The sequence below is a fragment of the Cupressus sempervirens genome, chromosome 5 (genome assembly GCF_028749045.1).
Source record: "Cupressus sempervirens isolate cs-2001-9-10 chromosome 5, ASM2874904v1, whole genome shotgun sequence".
Taxonomy (NCBI): domain Eukaryota; kingdom Viridiplantae; phylum Streptophyta; class Pinopsida; order Cupressales; family Cupressaceae; genus Cupressus; species Cupressus sempervirens.
In genome coordinates, this window is record NC_143122.1 from 1,044,899,270 (window position 1) to 1,044,918,712 (window position 19,443).

At 40.8% G+C, this 19,443-nt stretch overlaps 1 protein-coding gene across 8 annotated transcripts in view; it reads left to right on the forward strand.

Moving 5' to 3' along the window:
* ABCC13 (multidrug resistance-associated protein 11) overlaps positions 1–19,443 on the forward strand; it is a 412,318-nt gene that overhangs the window by 223,233 nt on the left and 169,642 nt on the right. For all 8 annotated transcript variants that reach the window (XR_016365178.1, XR_016365179.1, XR_016365177.1 and 5 more), the window contains exons 13-14: positions 18,565–18,662; positions 19,037–19,103. Coding sequence is in view for 4 of the 8 variants with exons in the window: in XM_089833423.1 (XP_089689549.1) it covers positions 18,565–18,662; positions 19,037–19,103 (165 nt within the window). In the remaining 4 variants the exon portion in view is untranslated. The remainder of the gene's footprint in view (positions 1–18,564; positions 18,663–19,036; positions 19,104–19,443) is intronic.

A 19,443-nucleotide genomic window follows, 5' to 3' on the forward strand; every position in this document is an offset into this window, starting at 1 on the left:
ACCCATAGGGTCTATTTATTCACTTTTTTTAGAAACTTCCTCTAGAAGCCACTTAACTTTCTAGAGACATCCAAAATATTCTTATGAAGTCCATTTGCACTTTTTAGAAAAAAGGTAACTTTATAAAAATAAAAGTGCAACTCAACTGAAAAAATATAACATTTTGGCCCCATATAAAAAGTAATGATAAAATATAATAAAAATAATATCTCCAAGAGCATAATAAGCCATCCACTCCCCAAATAAATGCCAAAATGACTCTCTCATCAAAACCCATCTGCCTACGAGAGTCTGGAATAGGCAAATCCATGGAAAATATCATGTCGAACTAAAGAGGGGACATGACAATAATGGTATGACAACACAATTCAATAGGAACTATAGGATTTTGAACATTACCTTAAGCACCATGTGTCCTCAATGACTTGTTTCCATGCTAGTTGGCACACAAAAATTGGAATGTGGAGGTCAGAGGGTTGTCTTTCTAAGACACTTCATTTATCTCTAAGCATTTTTTTGACTTTTGATTCTTCATCGACACTAGTGTCCAAACGCTTTACATAATCTCTATTTGAATGACAATTAGTTTCTTCCTTATGTTCATTGTTTGCACCATTAGTTCAGTGACTCGCCCTCAAGTGGTGGCTTTACTAAACATCTTTACTTGGGCCTTCATTGTTGTCGGTAAATATTGTATAGCCGACAGGGTGTGCGTCAGGATGTATCCCGTCAGTATATGCTCCTTCAGGAAGGTTCTTGTTATGTAGCCGACAGACCCCTTCGGGAAGGTTCTTCGGAAAGTATTTATACACCCTTCGGGATTATTATAATCATCAGAATCAGAAGCATAATGTAATATCTTTGGCATATGCGAATAAAAGAAAGAGTTCTGCTGTTCTTGTCTATTGTCTATGTGCATTAATTTGTTTACCCCAGTATGGTAAACATTTGGCGTCGTTGCCCGATGAACCTGGAAAGGTGGAGAAATGAAGACTAATGCTGAATCAGCTAAACAAGAATAAGAATAAGCTAAAAGAAAAGGATGAAATACGCACAGCACAAGGAAATCTAATTTTGGCACAGCAAGGCGAACGCTGAAAGGAGTTTCCAGAAGATTGCCGATGGACACAAAAGGGAGGAATTGTTGGAAGAGACTCGACAACGGGTGGAGTTGGTGGAAGAAGCAAGGGAGGAGTTTTTAAACCTGTATTCGCCAAGGGAAGAGAATCTAGATGGAAGAGAATTAACTCGCACGGCTCGAAGTGTCGAGGGAGCACAAGTGTGGAGTGAACTCTTCATCCATGATATACTTCCAAAACAAACAAATTTGCTTAACGGAGACCCTTCTTCACCAAAAAGCATAGCTGCCGAAGTACAAAGCGCTAGTTTTAGGATACAAACCATTGGTATCAAGATACAAAGCAATGGTGCCCAAACGGTAGGACCAAAGTAGAAGTTGCCTAAATTTGATGGTGATGGAGCAGCCGATCCGATCCAACATTGTAAAACATGCAAAACGATTTGGAGGGCCAATGGCATAACAAATACAAACGAATGGGTCCGGCAGTTTCTGACCACCCTACGGGGTGTTGCAATTGATTGGTTCATCCATACAAATCCCCAAAAGTTAAACAATTGGGACAACATCAAAAAGGAGTTCATTACGGAATTTCAAGTCTTGCGCGACGACAACGAAATCGTAGTGGAGATATACAACACAAAATAGGGGAAGAATGAATCAATTCGAGTCTACACTAGGAAGTTGAAGGACTTGATCAATAAAATGGAGAATAAGCCGATTGATGGGCTGCAGAAAAGATGGTTTATTGAAGGCCTACACCCAAAGTTGCGAAAGAAGATGAAGATCATGTCTCCATTGTCATACATTGAAGCGTACAATCGAGCAATGAACTTGGAAAGTGAGCAGAAGATGAAAAAGAAGAAGAGTAGCTCATCGGATTTAGATGACGACGCATCTTCAGCAGAGGAAAGCAGTGATGATGAAAAGGGTAGCAAGAAGGTCCGCGCCCTCCAAAAGGATATGATTCGGATGATGAAAGAATTCAAGAATATGCACAAGGAGACGAAGGGAAATGAGCTATGGTGCACCGAGTGCAAGAAAAAAGGCCATACAAAGGGATCCTATCCGAAGGACCAATTTTGCGAGATTTGCCAGATCTTGGGACATTCCACAAAGGAATGCACTCTCAATCTGAAAATACGAGGTCCTCAGCAAGTGTTCCTGACATTGGAGGCTTCCGCGTCAGGAGGGAGTAGAAACACCAGTACGGAGGGTGCCACGTCGGGAGGATACAAAAACAATCATCGAGGTCAAAACAACAACGAAAACAACAATAATGGTAGCAGGAGTCGAATTCAATACGATGCGAATGACCGGCCCATAGTTCAATGCCGAGAATGTAATTTGTGGGGCTGCTTTGCCCGAAATTGTAGAACGACAAATACACCAAAATTATTATGCAGATGGTGCGGACCTGGCGATCGTGAAGATGCTAAGTGCCTAAAGTCGGGAGTAAATTTGATCACAATCGGGACAAACGAAGAGGAGGTTCTGGCCATCATGCAGAAGCAAGCGAAAGTGTACCTCAACCCAACGAAAGAAAAGAAGAGACTGGAGAAAGTGCGGCAAAAATCCAAAAAGCAACGCAGGCAGAGAAAGTACACCTGAAGGACACTACTGGTACCTCCGGACGGAACTGCGCAGAACAGAACATCATAGGGAAAATATTACAAATCGAGGTACCTGTCAAAATAAATGATCTGTTGCTCGCTATGCCTCAACTCCGTACGGCACTCACGAACATAGTTCCAACTACTAAGTTACCAACAGAGCAAGGAAGGGAGAAAGAAGGTGGTGCAAGTGCAGAAGATCCGATGCTATTAGCCCTCTCATCTAGACGCCATCCGACAGTCATCGAAATGGGAATTCTTGGGACTATGTTGACGGACACGATTGTGGACGAAGGGTCCGGTGTCAATGTGTTACCAGAGGATACCTAGAAAAGGTTGGGACAGCTAACATTATGGCCACCTACATTTCAGTTGCTAATGGTTGACCAACATGGAATCAAACCATTGAGAGTCTTGATAGCACAACCAGTAACGATTGGAACACAGCCATTCCTGCTTGACTTCGTTGTAATCCCACTGAAGAAGAAAGGATACGATGCCATTCTAGGCCGGGGGTGGCTGATACAAGCTAGAGTTAAGCACGATTAGAAGAAAAATACTCTATCACTTGAAAGCAAAAGGCGGAAATACGTCATCGATTTATACACCCAAATGGTCGGAGAAGAAGCCTTGTCATCAAATTTCGAAGAAGATGAGGATGAAGGCAGACAGTGTATGGAACCAGATCAGGAGGGAGTCCTGCGGTTGGAAGGAGGATCAACAGACGACGATCTAGATTCAATGAACGGTCTCTACCATTGGCAGATGGAGGACTATGAACTGTTTTAGAGTTGCAACATACTAATGATAGAGGAAAGACATAGCGCTGATGGATTTCCAAGAGAATTCATGGAGGTAAAAGAGGGGGATGCGTCGCTCGATGAAACACCCGCCCATGCATTCACTGAAGGGGAGCCCATCAAATACAATGAAGCCACACTGCAAACAATGAATTTGGGAGATGAGGCCAAACCAAGGAACATACTGGTAGGAGATAACTGGGATCTAGTACTGAAGGCAACAGCATTCAAGATATTCTTGGAATACAAAGACGTGTTTGTGTGGACGTACAAAGATCTGAAAGGAGTATCGCCAGAGTTGTGTGTACATCACATCTCGTTGGTCGAAGGTGCAATTCCCATACGGGAGCGACCCTATAGGATGAACAAGAACTACGTGGCACGGGTTACAGAAGAGATTAACCAGATGCTGGAAGCCAGTATTATTTTCAAGGTGCAGACAAGTGAATGGGTGTCACCCATAGTAATCTCACTGAAGGACACCACTCAAATCCGGGTATGCGTTGATTTCAGATGCTTGAATATAGTCACAATCAAGGATCCCTTCCCGATTCCATTTGCGGACAGTATATTGGAAGAGGTCACAGGACATGAAATTTATTCCTTTATGGACGGGTTCTCCAAATACAATCAGATTTCAATAGTGGAGGAGGACAAACTGAAGACGAAATTTGTCGTGGAAGATGGGATGTACGCATATAACCGGATGCCATTCGGCCTGTGCATTGTGCTTGCTACATTTCAGTGGATCATACTACACATCTTTGACAAAATGTCCGTGGGAAACTTCAAGGCATTCCTGGATGATTGGTCGGTATTCAGCGTCGAGGACAAACATTTGGCAACATTGGACAAATGTATGGAGAGATGTCGACGGGCACGACTAGCTTTGAATTCGAAGAAATGTAGATTTATGGTTCCGCAGGGAAGACTGCTCAGGCATATAGTCTGTAAAGAGGGCTTGAAAACAGATCCAGACAAGGTTAGAGTCATATTGGAAATGCAGCCATCCACCAATGTAACGGAGGTAAAATCTTTCTTGGGACACAAGTTATCACAGAAGGTTCATCAAAATTTTTGCCAAGGTATCATACCCGCTGGACAGGTTAACATGCAAGGGAGAATCGTTTAGATGGGAGAAAGAACGAGATGAGGCATTTGAAGGATTCAAGGTACGATTGGCTACGGCTCCCATCTTGGCGTATCTGGATTGGAACAAAGAGTTTCATGTTCATGTTGACGTGTCCAACTATGCAATCAGAGCAACCTTGGTACAGACGGGGAGCTACGTGTTGGATCACCTGATATACTTTGCCAGCCGACTGTTATCAAAAGCTAAGCAGAACTACAGTACAACAGAACAGGAAGCATTGGGAATGGTCTACGCTGTGCAGAAGTTCCGTCACTACTTGTTGGCGACACCATTCGTGTTCTATGTTGACCATCAGGCTCTTTTATATATGATCAATAAACTTGTCATTCAAGGAAGAATTAGTAGGTGGTTGCTTCTGTTGCAGGAGTTCACTTTCAAAATCATTGTACGGCTTGGAAAAAAACATGTTAGCGTAGACCATCTCTGTCAAGAATCAAAACAAGGGAACCGGTGGACGAAGTGAACAATGAATTTCCTAATGCACAATTGTTTCAGATTGTAGTACTGCCGAAATGGTACACGAGCATTGGCAAATACCTTTCGACAGGCCAGTTCCCAAGTGAAATGCCACCAAATGAAAGGCACAAATTGATAATCAGGAGCTGTACCTTTCAGTTGATCAAGGGGTTGCTCTACAAGATGGGGCCTAATCACATCCTGCAACGATGTGTGTTAGAGGAAGAAATACCACGAGTGTTGAAGGAAGCACATGAGGGTCCAGCAGGTGGACACATGGGACCTGATACCACGGCACAGAAGATATTGTTGGCAGGATTGTGGTGGCCAACAATGTACAACGACACGCGGGAATGGGTTGTCGGGTGTGACACTTGCCAACGGGCCGAGAAGTCGCTGAAGAGAGACTTCATGCCGCTTAACCCCTCCTTCGCTCAGGAACTTTTTGAAAGATGGGGACTGGATTTCATCGGACCTCTGAAGGTGAGCAGAGCCAAAAGGTGTCAATACATCATCGTAGCGACGGAGTACTTGACCAAATGGGTGGAGGCACGCGCACTACTAGATAACTCGATGGTAAGCACAGCAAAATTTATTTATGAGCAAATTATTACCAAGTATGGGATTCCATTACAGTTAACAAGTGATAGGGGTGGACATTTTGTAAACCATGTCATCCGACTGCTTACCACTGAGTTCAAGATTTATCATTTATTATCAAGCTCGTACTACCCCAGAGCAAACGAACAGGCCGAGGCTACCAACAAAATCTTGGTATCAATTATATACAAATCTTGCGTGGTTGAAGGTGAAGATTGGGAGGAAAAATTACCCTCCGCTCTTTGGGCTTACTGCACGGCATATAAGGTGACAATGGGGCACACACCATTTCAATTAATGTTCGGACAAGAGGTAGTGGTACCAGCGGAATTCATGATACCGAGCTTGAGGATAGCACTGGAAAATAAGTTAGGCGACATGGAAAGCTTAATGGAGCGGCTGTATAAACTGAATAAGCTCGAGAAGCGATTATTGGCATAGCAGGTGACCGAGGTGACATAGAATAGGCACAAAGCATGGCACAATAAGCACTTGAAACTGAACAGGTTTCAACCCGGACAGTGGGTATTGAAGTACAATGGCCGGAATGAGATCAAACTAGGCAAGTTCAAGGTTAAGTGGGTCGGGCCATATCAGATCCGGGAAGTGGGTGACAATGGAGCAATCAAGTTATGGATGCTGGATGTACAAGAAGTTCCAAAAATAGTAAATGGGTGTAAGTTGAAAATTTATTGTGCGCTAGCTAAGTTGCCATTAGGAAATATCAAGGAGCAGTAGTATCAGTTAAAAAATAATAATAATAATAATAAATTTTAAAAAAAGAGAAGAAAAAGTACTGTACGACTTCTCCACCGTACAACATGAAGGCTGTTCCAACAGGCATGATCCGTATGGCCTTTTGCAGGTGAAGAGGCATAAGGAATAAGGAATATAGAGTCCTCCAGTTGTTTAAGGCAACGCACGACGCTCATATAGTTCCTAGAGGCAACGATTCTAAAGGCATATTTACTTGTTTGGACATTGTACGGACATAGGAGGGAGTATGAAGTGATCACCGTATGGCTTGAAGAAGGTGACACCGTACGGCTTGAAGGAGGGACACCATACAACATGGAGATGGGCCACCGTACGGCTTGAAGGTGATACCGTATGGCATGTGAATAATGCAATAACTTGTATATCACCGTATGGCTCAATTAAAATGCCGTATGGCATATCCTTGCAAAGTTTTGAAGTGTGTAGGTATAAAGCCCGTCCGGCCTCTTCTAGACGTCTTAATGTGGCATTTTTGTCAAAACAAAGCCAGCACTTGGGACTCCGTACAGGAGCAGGTTATTGCTGGGCTATCATTCAAAAGAGAGAATTCCGTATGACGTGCGGCAAGCAAATAATAGTGTAAGGATGTGCCAATAACCACATATGGTGATTGTTAATGGCAAAGTGACTGCTTAGAAGATTGAGGAGTAATAGCAAAGGAGAAGCAAACACGACATTCCTTGTTGAAATGTCTACACATTGTCTTATCCGGAATTCTACATTTGACAAATACAAGGAATCTCAGTATGACAAGGTGTAGGGTATCCATGAAAGAAAGTACAGACAAGGGCGTTAGGGAAAGTAAAGAATTTGGAGAAGCTATCAGCCAGCATCCTTCAGAAGACTTGTGTCCGTACGTAGCTAAGGCAACCATCCATACGGTGCTTTCTAGCAGTAAAAGAACAGGGAAGCCGTACGGTTGTACGACATACAGGTGGTAAGGAAAAACGTTAAGTGACCAATGACCGTGGGGGAATTTTTGCAGCCATACAGAATAAGTAACTGACCTAACGGCAAATTGAGAAAGGCGTGTTAAGTATGCAATTAGTTGGTAAGAGGGCTTGGAGGAAGCAACTTGATCAGGATTCAGCTATGACTCAAGATGTGTAGGCAGGGCCTTTTACAATTCGGCCACGCGTAAAGGATAAGGGCAAGCAAAGGGCCAAAGTACAGAATCAGCCAAAGGTGCAGACAACGCTGCAGAATGTAGCATTCGAAGGGTTGAATGGGTTGGACTACAGAAAGTAGTGGAATGAAAATCCGGATACCCACCTTGTCAAAGCAAGCATCCGAAAGGCACAGGTGGAGTGGGCAATTCGAGTGCCATTTTTCTGTGTCCACGACTTTGAAGGTGTATTGCGTCCCATGATCGAGGCATATGATAGGCACACCCGAAAGAGTTCAGTTCCGTATTTGGGGTACGTGGTGGTTTCATTTTGGCCAGCTGACTTTACCAGAGTATTCGGCATTCCAGGAGCGGCACAAGGAGGGAAGAAAATTGACAGTAAGTCCAAAAAGATGGACAAGGAGAGGAAGTTGCAGCTGGTACAATTAGTGTACAATGACCAGGTACAACAACAGAAAGATGCCCTTATTGGCACTTCGAGAGGAAGAGGGTTGCAGAAATCTAATATCATTGAAGGCCATTGGAAGTGCCTCATGGACGTGGTAAAGAGTAGATTGACAGGATCAAGCAGGGCATCAAACATTTCCTTTCTGTTGGTCAATATGATGAACGGACTCATGAACGAGAAGGTGTACGACTGGGCTTCTATTTTGGCCATGCGCATGGACGAGTTCATGACATTGCAGCATAAAATGTTTTACATGCCGCATTATGCCATCGGACTCTTTCTAGAGGCAACTGCAAGGATGATACGCCAGGACAAGTTGGAAATATAGCCAAGTTCGGTAGTACCTAGCGAGCCTCCAATAATGCAATGGAAGGATTTAGACTCACTTGCAGGGTAGAAGGGCATTGGTCAGAAGAGGGTGCAATAGGAGATGGAGGAATCAAGCAACACAGATAGTGGCCGCCAGGATACATCTTGTGAGGAGGACGAGTCAGAGGATATAGGGGAGGTGGAGCAAGATGAGGAAGAAGATGATGAGGAAGTTGGGGTGGTTTCAGCGACCCCACTTTGCTTTCCACGATAGTTGCCGGCTGCGCTAGCAACTGCCATGCCATCCATTTCGTCATTTTCAGCTTCACATATGCACACCATGGCAGAGGTTCATATTCCAGGGTTCAGACAGTTTCGGCATCCAGTGGTGATGACCCCAGTCACTCTTAATCCCAAATCATAGATAACAATAGCAGGATTAGTTCCACACTCAGTGCATGTCCACCAGTAGGTACGCCTACAGGTACGCAACCTATGGGATCACTGCCTCAGTCAGTGGTTCAAGAACTGATTCCCATACCTGTAGCTGCGAGTTTGCCTCAGCGATCTCCTATTGCAGAGCCGACAGCCACGAAGGGAGGAGTCAGTTAGGGAGGTGCACAGGAGCAGGTCCGTCTAGAGTTGATTGGGACAGATGCATTAGTGATGATAGCCGACACCCTATTGGATGAGGCGACGGATTAGGATGTTGATTTGAGCATATTGGAAGCAAAACCCCAGGTGCCAGCAGTGGAACGGATGAGCTCAGCGAGTCGAGCGAGTGAGTACCTAAGGTGACAACTACTTGCCCCTGTTGCCAGAGGTCCCTCCATCCAATCTCTCATGAGAGAGGACCTACAGTTGGAGGCCATTTGGTCGAACAATGAGGTAGTCAAGGTACCGGCTTCACCAAGGGTGGAGGATCAGAGTGTAGCAACAACAGCAGAGAAAGTAGATGGAGGGGTGCAAGCGATAGACCCTCTACCACTAACGGAGGAGAAGGATAAGGATGTTCATTCATGCCTTGCTAACATCACAGAGCGAAGCAAGTCCCTAGTAGAGTTGGTGCTTATAGAGAGAAGATGGGCAGAGGCTGGACAGGAAGCTCGAGAGATGGCCGAGAAGGCTTGGGAGGAGATGGACAACCGACTTGCCACCCAGCAAATTGCATGGGAAGCAGAGTGGACAGCCCTGTTAGCATAACTCAAGGAAAGTGCACGAGGGAAGCAGCAAGCAGAACAACAATTAGCAGCAGCAGAACAACGGTTGGCAACAACACTACAAGAGAAGGACTTAGCGAAGAAGGCTTATGATCAGAAAGAAGTTGAGTGCCAGGAGGTAACCTTGATGTTGAAAGTAGTGGAGGAAAACTCTCAGATCAGAGCTGATTTGTAGGTCCAGGCAGATCAAGTGTATCAGCTTCGATGCAGTCGGTCTTCACAGTCTAAGACACAACCTTCTAGTTCATGATGTCTATGTTGTTTTTATGAACAAATGTAATTAGTTGTTTTGAATTTTGTTGTGTTTTCGTCTGGAGATGACTTTTCTTTTTGGGGGGGGATGATGTCATCGGTAAATATTTTATAGTCGACAGGGTGTGCGTCAAGATGTATCCCGTCGGTATATGCTCCTTCGGGAAGGTTCTTGTTATGTAGCCGACAGATCCCTTTGGGAAGGTTCTTTGGAAAGTATTTATACACCCTTCGGGATCATTGTAATCATTAGAATCAAAAGCATAATGTAATATCTTTGGCATATGCGAATAAAAGGAGTTCTATTGTTCTTGTCTATTGTCTGTGTGCATTAATTTCTTTACCCCAGTACGGTAAACATTCATGTTGTTGACCTTGGTTGTCAATGGCCCTGTTGGTAATTACCACTCTCAATTCTGGCATGTTTTGAAGGTTTATCACCTTAATTAGTATGGTTGTTTGTGGCATTTTCTTTATTATGGTTTTCATCGACTCTGATTGCATTGACAAACATTTAGTTTTGTTGGAGGTTCTTCACTCCTTTAACTTTGCTTGTATTTATATTTTGGCTTTTTCAAGTCATTCCTTCTTTGTATGGGGGTTTGTATATATTGCATTCTTCTTCTATTCGATAGTGATCCTTAGAATTGCCTTGTCTTGTTTCTCTACATCTAGTATATGAATACCCTTTCGCTTTTGATAGTTCGTGTCTTCATGATCACGTGGTCAGCACAATTTGCACAATAATTGCACTTTATCTTGCTTGTTTTTTTAATCTCTCACAAATTGTCCCCATTTGCTATATATTTGACATTGTATGATAGGACATCCTTTGGAGTCACTATATTTAATTTCACCATCGTTGACTTTGATAATGTAATGGCCCTCCTTTGCTCTCAAAAAATGCTGATGAAAGCTCAAGGGATTTCATCAAACAATTCACATGCAAGGGACGTATGACTGATATAGTATTTCAGCTGGCTTTAAATGACTTTTTTCAATTTGCATCAATGAGAATCTTGTGCTAGAAGACTCCAAATGGACTACACAATGGCCTAACATGAGTGTTCTACTAATTTTGACAATATTCAGTGCATATATAAGATCTAAGCATGAGAAATGAACACCTACAGCCAACTGGCATTTTACAAACAGTTGGTATGCAAACTAACTAGCTGATAAATAGTGATATTGAATTGCTTAAATGACACTAGCAACTATTATCTTCTTAATTTGCAATGAAATTTCTAATACAATGCTCATGAAATATGGCCAAAACTTTTGGCATTTACATGGATTACAAAATGATAATGCTGGTATAATGCACACTTATAGCTGAAACTTATAACACCTAAAAAAACCAATACTAATAAAGGAACCTGGTTGTAGATGGCTATAATAATTTTCTTCAATGCTGCCCCTTCTTCTTTGCTTTTCTGATTTGCTTTTTCAAACTGCTTTTTTCGGCCTGCTTTTTCGGTTTCGCTTTTTCGGACTACTTTTTTGGCCTGCTTTTTTGGTTCCGCTTTTTCAGACTGCTACCCTATCGAATCTCAAGACCATATCTTTCAATGACATCAAGATTTCCAGCTTGAAGGGATTTCGTCCTTCAAACTATTGAGACATAATCTCCAGAAAATTTCCCAATTTCTTTGATATTTCCAAGCATGCTTTTCCGGATCCGCTTTTTGAACTGCTTTTACGAATTGCTTTTTCCGCCTGCTTTTTCGGTTCCGCTTTTTCGGACTGCTTTTTTGTATCTGCTTTTTCAGACTGCTACCCTGTTGAATCTCAAGACCATATCTTTCAATGACGTCAAGATTTCTAGCTTGAAGGGATTTCGTCCTTCAAACTATTGAGACATAATCTCCAGAAAATTTTCCAATTTCTTTGATATTTCTAAGCATGCTTAAAAGAAGCTCTTCTATTTCTTTTATAGTGTTCTCACAAGAGCTCCATCCTTCATTTTCTCAATGTGGGATAAAACATAACTCCCTTTATGTAACTTATGTCTCCAATGTGTTATAAAATAAAGGGGACTCTTTTAATTTAAATATTTTCCACAAACTATAGTCTATGCATTAATAAAGTTAAATATTTAAATTTAACTTTATAAAATAGCTTTATCAAAGCATAACAAATCTTATCAATGCTAAACAAGTCTTCTTGTCGATTTTAAACAATTACCATCGACATATCGTTGCCACTAGTGTTCGCCCATGTACAAGATGACTTACTATAAATAGTAAGTATGCCCAAAGTTGCCTCAAAACCCCTCAGAAAGACCTGCAACTGAAACTATCTAGGCCAAATGGCCTCTAAGTCCCTTTAATGTCCTGGTTAGCCTACGGGACCGTGGGGAAATAGGCTAACAACATCATGCTATAAATGCTAAAAAGGGGACATTACAGTCCGCCCTTCCCAAAATTGCTTGTCCCCAAGCAATGGTCGAACAACAACCCAATCAATCCACTTGGATCCCAAATGTAGTCATGAACTATACTGCTGTCAGTCAACATAGGCTCCTGTAACAACCTCTGAAAATTAACCAAGAGGAATCCATAATCAAATTGACGAATACAACTCACCCAAACTCCAAAGTCAGGAACCCATGAGAAACAAGCTCTCGAAATATCAAAACCCAAGTAGAGTAGATAACCCAAACTGCCAACATAGTAAATACCATCAACACATCCCACTAGCCTATGTGGAATGTACAATACAATTCGGCAACAACGATGAATACTCCCGCATGAAACTGCACCAAATACAGAGAATCCACACACTGCACACCTACTGTAATTAACACAACTCTACAGATCACCGGCCACTGTCTCATAACCATAACACCCATGCACTGCTGATGGTGAATAGTCATTACACGGTAGATAGCAAAAACGAGAGCCCAAACCAAACCTGTCTGCCATCAACTCCTCAACACATTGATCAAAAGAAAACTGATGAACATATCCTACAGTATAATGCCGGTAAAAAGAACCAATCCCAGTAAAAGACTCATCATGCAGACGTGATACAACCAACTGTGATTGATCATCAGCTAAGTCAGAGGATGATATAGCCAAGAGTGCAGAATCAACAACAACATCACTAGTCTCTGTTCCCTTCATGTCAAACATATCACAATGCTCAGCTACAGTGCCCAACTTAGTTGAACTTGCCTCCAGTGGAAATGGACCAAATATGCCAATACTAGTGTCGTGGATAGATATATCCTCATCTCCACTACCTCTATCAACCTCGACCATGGACATCCGCGGATCACCAGACACAACAGTCCGTGATTGTACAGAATCTGGTAAAGACTGAAGTCGTTCTAACTCCATGGTCACCTTAGCTAAATGAAATGGTGACTCCTTGAAAGCCAACTGTCTACTCTCAAGAAACTCAGAAGTCACCTCGAGCTGCTGAGTAAGCTCACTCACCTCATCTTCCTTGACCAATAATGTGTCATATGCTGTACTGCCCCACTCCATAAGATAATCTCTGTCGGCTACCAACTGCATATAATTCTGTCTCAGAATCTGGATAGCCTCCCATAAAGAGTGGATCTCTGTCAAGGAAAGATAACTACCTCCCTGCTCATCACTAGTAAGAGAACCCCATCCATAAACTGCTAACAACTGACGAACACCATCGAAATGCTCGAAAGCGATAGAAATGTCTCGCTTGCCAACTCTCAACTGACTAGACACATGATTGTGCCAATTGGTTGAACTCCTATACTCTATCCTTGGTACACTGTCCAAAGGAGTAACCTCAGAATAGCTATCATCTGTAATACTCAGATCCTGGGACTCTCTTGTAAACTCTATCATCTCTAAGAAATCATCAACATGTGACCTGACTATAAAAGAAAACTGAGTCCTTGCTATATGCGCTAACTCCCAAACTGAGTTCACCTCAAGACAAAGCTTGTCCACATGTCTCTTAGAATCTTGGAGAGCCAACTGAATACACACCAAGGAATTCCGAGTATCCTCCAGCTCATGAGAAAGCCGGTCAACCTCCTCCTCCTTCTTCAATGCATCTAAATAGATCCTTGCAAGATTAAGGAGATGATCGTGATCTGAAAGTAGGTGTATGTAACTTATCTTCATTGCCTCCATGCCTTCCTTGATCTATTGTAAGTTGTCACAAGCAGAACCTGTTGTGACTCCTTTCTGTCTCTCCCGCAGTTGAATCATCCAAATGTGATTCTCAATCAATCCATGTATCCTATCATGATGAGATAAAGCCGTGACAATATTCTTGTCCCTTGTCTTCAGCTGGCTTGCCAAACCAAGTAAAGAGCTACTAGCCTCTATCTCATGTGAAGAAGCATCTAACTGTGCTTGATACTCATTTTCTGCAAAGTCCTGAATGCTCAATTTCTGATCAACTGTACTATCCTCAAACATGACAGTATCCTCAACTGCTGTAACTTCATCCAGTCCAACTGTACTGGAATCACTATCTTTGTCAATCACACAATCCGGTGTGCCTGTGATATCACCTTTTGATGCTACTGGCTCAACCTGCACAACATCTGTAACCCCTTCTGCCTGTGAAGATGATGCAGATAAACCATTACCTGAAGATGTGCTAATGTCTCCCTGTATCGAATCAGCATGTTTGTTAAACTCCTCATACAAGTTTCTGCCTGTCATAGGGAAGGTACAATCCTTAGGCCTATCAAAGCATTCAATCAGTCTCTCCGTAAACTCCACATATGAGGTAATGTGTGCATGACCTATAGTGACCATACCATGATGACACCACTCGTGTGCTAACTCATCCAGGTGAATTGTTGCATACTTAATAGCTTCTTTCTCAGGCCTAGGGTTCAATTGAAAGTATGTATCAAGCTTTTGAACCCAAGCTCTTGCTGTAGACTTCCCCAAGCCATCATAATATGGTAACTGAAGTTTCCCTACTTTCTTCCGTAGCTCATAGCTTTGGTTCTTGCCATGTCCACGTGGCATATGCTTCATCCGCACATCCATATACTCCCTAAAGGTGATTGTAGCAGTAAAATCTGGACCTTCGGCTTCCCAATCTCTCCTCAGCTGGTCCTGTATATCAGTGATCTGGGGCTCTGGTACAGGCTGCTCTGGAGCTCTAGGAGGAAATGTGGGAACCATGGGCCTCGAACTCGCTGTCCTAGTTTGCTGGGTGCATGACCGAAATTGTTCCCAACTTGTTCACCTCCATTATGTGTCCCATCCTAATTATTACTATTCGGATTATTTCCTCCACCCACATTAGCATTCAACCCCATTTGACGAGCCATCATCTGCATCATAAGCTCCAATCTCTGACTCTGTTCCTGTGCTCTCTACTCTGCTAATCGTTGTCCCTGTGCTAAGGTGTCTAATAACTGTAAGAATCTTTCCTCTCCCTGATCTGGACTAGCATTCTCGCCTCTGCCTAATCCTGTATTCCTGTCATCTCGGTCACCCATATTGATTTCTTGATCAAAGAATACCTCCTCTATGTCTGTATGACTGGATTCTATGTCCACCTGCACGGATGAACTAGACTGTTCTCTTTGCAGGTCTGAAATCCTATTTTGTCTTGCTACGGTATTGCAGAAATTATAAGGCCCCTGTCGCATGCTCAAACATAAATGCTTTGATTTTAGTGTTTTGACATTTCGTCAAACACTTTTCCTTCTATCCGGCTGTTCCAAATTCTCTATAAAACCTCCACAAGATGGCAGGACTTATAGCTATGATACCACTGTAATGGCCCTCCGCTGCTCTCAAAAAATGCTGATGTAAGCTCAAGGAATTTCATCAAACAATTCACATGCAAGGGACGTATGACTGATATAGTATTTCAGCTAGCTTTAAATGACTTTTTTCAATTTGCATCAATGAGAATCTTGTGCTAGAAGACTCCAAATGGACTACACAATGGCCTAACATGAGTGTGCTACTAATTTTGACAATATTCAGTGCATATATAAGATCTAAGCATGAGAAATGAACACCTACAGGCAACTGGCATTTTTACAAACAGTTGGTATGCAAACTAACTAGCTGATAAATAGTGATATTGAATTGCTTAAATGACGCCAGCAACTATTATCTTATTAATTTGCAATGAAATTTCTAATACAATGCTCATGAAATATGGCTAAGACTTTTGACATTTACATGGATTTCAAAATGATAATGCTGGTGTAATGCACACTTACAGCTGAAACTTATGACACCCTAAAAAGCAATATTAACAAAGGAACCTGGTTGTAGATGGCTGTAATAATTTCCTTCAATGCTGCCCCTTCTGTTTTGCTTTTTCGATTTGCTTTTTCGACCGCTTTTCCGGATCCGCTTTTGAACTGCTTTTACGAATTGCTTTTTGCGCCTGCTTTTTCGGTTCCGCTTTTTCGTATCTACTTTTTCAGACTGTTACCCTGTTGAATTTCAAGACCATATCTTTCAATGACGTCAAGATTTCTAGCTTGAAGGGATTTCGTCCTTCAAACTATTGAGACATAATCTCCAGAAAATTTTCCAATTTCTTTGATATTTCTAAGCATGCTTAAAAAAAGCTCTTCTATTTCTTTTATAGTGTTCTCACAAGAGCTCCATCCTTCATTTTCTCAATGTGGGATAAAACATAACTCCCTTTATGTAACTTATGTCTCCAATGTGTTATAAAATAAAGGGGACTCTTTTAATTTAAATATTTCCCACAAACTATAGTCTATGCATTAATAAAGTTAAATATTTAAATTTAACTTTATAAAATAGCTTTATCAAAGCATAACAAATCTTATCAATGCTAAACAAGTCTTCTTGTCGATTTTAAACAATTACCATCGACATATAGTTGCCACTAGATGTCTGCCCATGTCCAAGATGACTTACTATAAATAGTAAGTATGCCCAAAGTTGCCTCAAAACCCCTCAGAAAGACCTGCAACTGAAACTATCTAGGCCAAATGGCCTCTAAGTCCCTTTAATGTCCTGGTTAGCCTACGGGACCGTGGGGAAATAGGCTAACAACAACATCATGCTATAAATGCTAAAAAAGGGGACATTACAGATAACTTCCTGAAGATGCATTTTGCGGCTTCATTGAAGTTCTATGAAAAATACTCATGTAATTTTGCTCTTCAAATTGTATGGGCACTCTTTATTGAACGATGCATAACATGGTGAATCTCAAAAATCATCTTGTAGGGAGTTCAGTTAGGCATTTTCCGAAAAAGATGCATCTTTCCAAGAAACCTCTACCAACCCAATTAAGGATCTTATAAGAGGCTATTAGACCATGTATGAGCCTTTAAGGGATAAGGTGGACACGTTCTAACAATCTCTATCTCAACATTATCAGAGGGGATTCAAGCCTACAACCTTGCTTTGATACCGCTTGTAGGGTGTTGAGCTTGGGATTTCTGCCAAAAGGTGAACCTTTTAAGGAAATGGATACCATCCCAGCTAAGGATCTCTTAGAAAACTGTTAGACCATGCCATGAATCTTGAGGGGATATGCTGGACACATTCTCCCCCCTATATTCAGTTCTATACTTGCTATATTTTTCAAATCAGTGGTGAGCATTAACAGAGTCATTTGTTATTCTTTGTAATGTTTCTGGAGTTCGTTAACATGTTTATCATGAGATTTGATATAGTGCAAAGTTGTACAGATAATAGTTATTGTACGTTGAATTAAAAATCATTGAGACCCCACATGTATACTGATTTGGCAAACAAGTGCAAGAATAAAAAAGAGAGACAGATCTAGATATTGTAATCCCCAAGAATTCAAAGCTCCACAAAACCCAGACATGTCTCCAGTACTCACTTCAATTGTATCCTAACTATTTACTGCTGGATATGAAAAGTACCATAAGTTATTGATTTATGAAGTTAAATTAAGTATTTAAGTTTATCTTTGTTTTAGTTTAATTCTCTAATGAAGTAACTATAGAGGCCAGATATTAATTAAAGGTGATTAATTTTAATGGAGGGGCCTTGATTATTTAATGATACATCGGAAGATTAAATAGAAAACAAAACATTTCTGAAAAGATAACAAAAAAACAATTCATTTCTGACTGTGTTTGAAAACATAATTAAATTAATGACATTCAATTTCCACAATTCTCTTTGTTGATAATTTTCCAATTTTGGCTTTGATTGTGAGATTTTGTAAGAACGTATCAAATCACACTCCCTGATCCATCATTAGGATTAAAGAGTGCATAAGGAAAAAGAGAAATTCAAACTTGTGTTTCTCCTTTCTCACTCTTTCATCCCAATAATGTGTCATGGAGTGTATTCTGTAATGCTGATGCAAACGTTCTTAGACAATCAAAGCAAGAAACAACAAATTATCAACATAATTAAAATATAATATCAAATCTAAGCATTAAGGAGATTTTATGAAAATCCTCCTATTGTATACATTGTTTATTATTATGTCCAGCAATTTCTTTGCAAACATACCAGTTAGGCTTGACATTATATTATCACTAAAACACATGCAAAAAGAATAGAAAGAAAACTTATCCAGGTTTATCAGATTTTCCAGTAAATGTTTTGCTTCTTTCATTTGCTGCATGTTAGAGTTGATGCAAAATAATTGTTGTATTTTGTGAAAGTTCAATTTCATGGCCTCAACGGTAAGAAGCTTATGAATATAATTTTCAGTCTTTATGTATGATGAGTGGCAAAGTAATATTTATTTTACGAATAACTGTTGGTTTTCTCATGTCCCAGTTTACCATTGCAAATGGGAATCGCTTTATTTCTTTTATACACACAAGTCAAGTTCGCTTTCCTTGCTGGACTTGCTGTGATTGTCTTATTGATTCCAGGTACAGATCAGAAAGCATTCTGATTTTAGGCAATATATTTTCTTTTCTTTATGTGTCTCAGGTAAGAAAGACGAAATTATGTGAACTTCCATTTATTGCTAAAAGAATGTCAATGGTACTTTAAGTAATGTAGTTTTCAATAGAAGTATTACAATAACGGAGCACTACTTGAGAAAAAGAAACTATGCTATGATAAAAAACACCATTGAAGGCAATAGCAAGTTAATGTTTTCTGTATAACATTTAGTGCATAGATTATTTTGACTTGATGGTTGAGTTTAAAATATATTCTGAATATTTGCATGTTCTAATTTTAAGGTTTCTTATATGGTTGAAATTTTCAGTCTAACAATAAACTGATGGTAACTGTACAGTAAACAGATGGATTGCTGGAAAAATTAGCACTGCTAATCAGCTCATGATGAAACAGAAAGATGAAAGGTAAAAACTATTCTATTGTTTTTGCACCTTGAAAACATAATTCTGATATGTAATCAAATTGGAATGAAAAAAAGTTCTGTTTACTCCTTTATATGTAGCCAAAGTGTGTTTAACATAGATCTTGAGCATTCTTTGTTAATGTTTTTGAATCAGAATTCAATAATGCAATAAACAGAAACTCATAGAAAACGTAATAACAGATGACACAGATATTTGTCCCGGGAAAACCCTCCAATTTGAGGGGAATAACCCAGCCACACAATAAAATCACTTTTTTGAATAATCAGAAGTCAGAAATAGACCAAACACAAGGTTTAAACTCCAATAATATTCAGAAGCA